Below are 5,214 nucleotides of genomic sequence, written 5' to 3' on the forward strand. Positions count from 1 at the left end.
CAAACGGTGTCACCTAAAAAATTCTTGCTTACAGCTATAGTGACATTTTAAAGATAATATATATTTAACTATACCTGTACCATCAGCCTGACGGGAGAGAGAAGTCCTAGATTCTTTAAAGTATATGTATTGTTCCCTTTACCATTCAATTGATTTGAGAAGCACAAATAATTTATAAATGTTCAAGTGCCCATTAACTGAAATAACTACACTAACTCTTGTTTTGCTGTAATGAACCTCTCAGAATACTGGAAAGGCCTTGGTCTACTGCTAATGACATGTGTTATTGATGAGACTATAAATTCTTGCAGTGATATTCTCTTGAAAACAAGCAAAAACAACTTGGGAAAAATATTTAATGCTGGTATATTCTAGTATCAGGCTATTTTTCTTATTGTTCTTACAAATCCTAAAAAGATACTTCATTCCCTTTTCTGGGTGCCTAATGAAAATGAATCAGTTGAAGGCTTGAGTACTATATCTGACCCCCATCCATATTGCAATTTCTAGTCCATCCTGACATTGTTTTCAAAACTGGTACCTGAAAAACATTTCAGGTAACATGGCTCAGTTGATAGGGTTTGGGCTTTTGTGGAAATGCAGACTTTTAAAAAATGTTTGTTTTCAGTTTTTTCGGATATTTTTTCTCTGGTTACACAAGCCAGCACATGCTGACAATGCCATGTTTCCTGAAATTTTTTTTAGGAACTGATCTTAGAGAAAACAGGCAGGAAACATCATTAAAAAAGTCTGGATTGGATCTCTCTCTCTCAATGTTAGCTGCCACATGTTGAATCATACAAGCTGATTTTCCAACAAATCTGTTTATATAGTTTGTGCAGCAGAGAGCTGAATCAAGTCATTGGTATAAATTGTTGATGGTTTACAAAGCCAAGCCTACCTACTTCTTGAATTTGCTGCCATTGTTTTCCCTCCCCACCATCCCCCATCATCATTAGGTTTGTTGTCTTTTAGTAAAAAACATATTTAAACATTTTTGTTCATTACTATTTTAATGTCTTCCTTTTAGCTTTCCATCACTTGGATACAGGTATTTAATTGTTTCTAGACAGGGATTCTGAAGAGTTCACCCTGTGCTAAAAATAACCTTAGACTATATAGTTCTTTCTTCTTTTTTTTTAAGTGCTGATAAAACATAAATTTTATCTATATGTATAAATATGGCTAGGAGTGACAAGCAGCTGTATGTTGAACCCAGAACCTCCCACTGCCCCAGAGCAGATTCCAGGGTGCAGTGCAGATGCCGGATGCTTGTTGGTCCCAGCCCTCACCACCACACTAGAGTCTCCTGATCGTATTGCCTCTGTGGAGCAGTCAATACATTAGCTCAGCACATGTTAGGTAATATGATCTGGAGATACTCCATGCTGGAAAAATCCTAACTTTACTATGATGTGAAAGCACTTATCCTGCATTTTATTGTGTGAACACTTGGACACTAATATTTTAAATGCAGTTAAGCCATCCTAAGTTTAACGTATAACAAGGCCCTCAGTCTTGTTTTTTAAATAGTTACTTTAGTGTAATATCTTAAAATTATTCTAAATCAAGTAGAAACTGAAGGGAGAGATAAGAAAATGTCATTATTAAGACATACCCACTCCTCTCCACCACATTTAATTTTGTAGGTTGCAGTCATCAGTATGTTAGGGGTATGCGAAGCGGGCTGTATTCAATTCAGATTCAACCTGATTCAGCAGACAACGATTCAAGTCCCTGATTCGGATCACTGTCCTGATTTGTTTTGGCTGAATCTGAATCTGAAGATTCAATTCTGATTCGGAGAACCAGTGATTCGGTCATAGACACAGCTTTATGTTTTTTCTACATACCTCAAGGTACTAGGCGCAACTTGTGAACACTGAGATGGTGAGGTGGATGGAGCGTCCCATGGGAGCATGGTGGGGAGGTCCTCCGTGCACTTGGCAGCAGACCCAGAAGTGGACCAGAAGTACTTCCAGTCCACTTCTGGGTCTGCTGTCAAGCATGCGGGGGTCCTCCCCCATACCCGCCCAGCTCAGCGATTGGCCACAGGGCATCCTGGATGCCCCCCCAGACCCAGGAGGCACCAGTCACTGAACCAGGGTGTGGAAAGGTCCCCTGCATGCTCCACAGCAGACCCAGAAGTGGACCGGAAGTGCTTCTGGCTCACTTCCAGGTCCACCACCAGGCACGCTGGGGACCTCCCCCTGTGCTCCCATGGTACACTCCATCCACCCCAGCATCTCAGTGTTCATGAGCCGCCTGGTACCTTGAGGTATGTAGAAAAAACATTTAAAGCTGTATAAGTCCGAATCATTGAATCTCTCTGAATTGATTCAGAGGGTTCCGATTCAATTCGGAGAGTTTAAAGGGTCTCCTGATTCAATTCGGATTCAGATGTTTGGCCGCTGAATCAGGCCAAATCTTCTCCAAATCGAATCAGCAACTGAAGTGTCGCACAGCCCTACAGTATGTACCCAGAGAGATATTAAATATATAGTGCCAAAATTCAACAAGGAAGTGCTACGTTCCATTTGAAGAGCCTTTAAACCAGAAACGTTGCTTTTCTCTATCATGAGTAAGACAGCAGTGAATAAAGCAAGTGCCTTTTGACAGGTGTTCTCAATCCTTGAGTATACATCACTGTTTTGGACAAATGTGCATTGCTGGAGAAATGGTCCCCTCAGTCAATACATTCACATGTTGCTTAAATATGTATTTCTCCATTTTGCTTCATAGGTAATGCTTTTGCATTAGTGGTTGTATTCATTTCTGGTCAAATTAATGAAAAATATTTAATTACTGATGATAGAGATGTGGGGATACCAACTTACTGGCCCCACAGACAGGGATAGCAGCCTTAGTAAGCTGTGCTCATAAAACAAACTAATTTTATGACAGAATCTTTCAGTTGGGTCACAAAGGAAGTAATGTTCAAACCTGAAGTGGTATTCCTTATAAGTTATTTTTATGTGAGATGATTGTATATTTTTAGCAGTGTGGCAAATCCTGGGCTGAAAATAACTATTTCTTGTGCAGTTCCACTTAGTAGTTACAGTGAGGCACTTCTGAATGAATATTAGTAATGATTAATATTGATTTCATGGTGTTTTGGAATCTTTGTACCTTATTAACTTCTAGAAGTTGAACTAAATCCAGAAAGTGGCCAACTTTTCTTAAATTTTGTGTCACCCCAATAATGTAGGCTTCCAGACTGATCCCATTGCTCCCTTTCCCTTACCACAATGGATATTCAGTGAAAGAGGATAAAAGCATAAAGAAGAAAACAGGCCTACTCTGGCATTACATATTGTTATGAGTAACTGTCACATCTTCTGTTTGCACAGGGATTTGGCAGCAGATCTTCTCATGATGACACCCAATAATGAACTGCAGTTGGTAAAACTCTGTGCTTTCTATCCTGGGTGTGTGGCAGAGATAAATGACCTACATGAAAAGGTAACTTCAAGAACCATTTACTTGAACAGTAGACAGAAGTTATATATTGATCGATCTGTTTCTTAATGAGTAGATATGTTCCACTACTAGGAATGGAGATTGTCCTTCATATCCATTTTTGGTATTTGTGTTTGATTCACATTAGGGATTGATGTACACTTGACAGGAAATGTTCATTTGCTTTATATTATGTGGCTAGTAGCAAAGTAAAGTCAGGTCCTCTACGTAATGAGAATTTGGTTTTCCCTTATGGAGTTTACTATCCCTTGTCATGAAAGTCTGGTCTCACTCCCGCACACAAGATTCCCTTCCCTACCATCCTGACTGTATCTGGTGGCTACTGCCTCCCTAGCCTGACACACTTCCTTTGCAGCCTGGAAAAATCTGTTAACACTGCTTGCTTGACTTCTGATTCTGACTGCACATCTAGCTGTTACACAAAGTAGCCTTGCCATGAAACATCCTTGCAAAGAAGGACCTTGGAATGGGGATGCTAACATTTACCAGGCTTTGGAGACTAGACCGTGCGCTCCTCCAGTTCACTCCTTCAGGTCATAAGAGTCACTTATTTAGTGTGGTTACATACATTAAATCATCTCATCAAATGATGACAATTGCTGTTTTCTTTCTGTCAGAGGTATTCTGATTTGACTATACTATGTGTGAATCACACTGCTTGCTACCATATTCAAACAAAATCATTTCTTTGTAAAACCTTTGTTTTCTAGTGTAATCTACCAGGTGTAGAAGAATGTTTGCAGTTGGCAGAGACAGCTGAGGCAACTGGAGATTTATTTGAAACCATAAAGTATTATTTGCTAAGTACAGAACCAGAAAAAGCCCTTCCTATTGGCATTCAGTATGTTAAAGGTATGCTTTTGAATGGAAGAGACTGATCTAAATGGAGTAAAATGTTTCAGCTTTTGGCTGCTTATTTATTGTCCCTCTTGTTTTTTCATATTTTCCAACAGAACAAATTAGTAGCTCAGATTGGACTTTGGATTCAGTATGCCCATACCTTGATCTTCTAAGCTATATACGCACAGAACGATTGGTGCTGCATAAATGTAGTGAGTGAGTATATTTTGTCACAATTATAAAATTGAAACTTCTCTTCTTTACAGTTATGGAATGTCTTTCTTGCCCATGGTCAGTAAGCACTTGGAAATCTTTCCATCTTAGCTCTCAGTTATACCATCTGAATAAAAATTACAAGTACAATCATGCTACTTAATCCCACACTCCTAACTTACACAAGTAAAAGGTTGTTTTCACAAATGCTGAGACTGATAGTTAGACCTTAAATTCAGATTCAGACAAACTGTTTGTGTTTATTGTAACAGACTACAATCCTTGCAGAGACTAATGTAGTCTTCTGCTGAGTTGAAAACTCATGTCACAGAGGTGATGAAATTGTTGGGAGCACTTCAGACTACAACTTGTTTGGGGTTTTTTTGGAAAGGTTATGAAGAAGGTAGCTAGCTGTAAGATGGAGCTTATGTAGCATCTAGTTACCACCTATACCTTGACAATCATTAAATAGTTGTTGGTCTGTGCTCAATACAAAGGCTGCATTTCTTGCATTGGTATTAGATTTGTCAGCTGCCTTTGAAACTGCTGTTCATGAAATTTTGATAACTTAGAGCTGGAAAATGCCAGTTTTATCACAAATGAAACATTTTGTGGAAATGAGTTGAATTTAACTAAACTAGCAGACTGCAGACAGGATATTATCTGCAAGGCATCCCTGCA

At 39.1% G+C, this 5,214-nt stretch overlaps 1 protein-coding gene across 3 annotated transcripts in view; it reads left to right on the forward strand.

Moving 5' to 3' along the window:
- WDR17 (WD repeat domain 17) overlaps positions 1-5,214 on the forward strand; it is a 147,849-nt gene that overhangs the window by 132,874 nt on the left and 9,761 nt on the right. Inside the window, exons 23-26 of one of the 3 annotated variants that reach the window (XM_019521804.1) lie at positions 1,031-1,051; positions 3,351-3,462; positions 4,191-4,332; positions 4,434-4,532. In XM_019521804.1, the coding sequence (XP_019377349.1) occupies positions 1,031-1,051; positions 3,351-3,462; positions 4,191-4,332; positions 4,434-4,532 (374 nt within the window). Of the gene's footprint in view, positions 1-1,030; positions 1,052-3,350; positions 3,463-4,190; positions 4,333-4,433; positions 4,537-5,214 lie in introns of all 3 variants that reach the window. The other 2 variants (XM_019521802.1, XM_019521803.1) reach the window with 2 other exon arrangements.

Source organism: Gavialis gangeticus, unplaced genomic scaffold, assembly GCF_001723915.1.
Source record: "Gavialis gangeticus isolate Ggan-Ray unplaced genomic scaffold, GavGan_comp1, whole genome shotgun sequence".
Classification (NCBI taxonomy): Eukaryota; Metazoa; Chordata; order Crocodylia; family Gavialidae; genus Gavialis; species Gavialis gangeticus.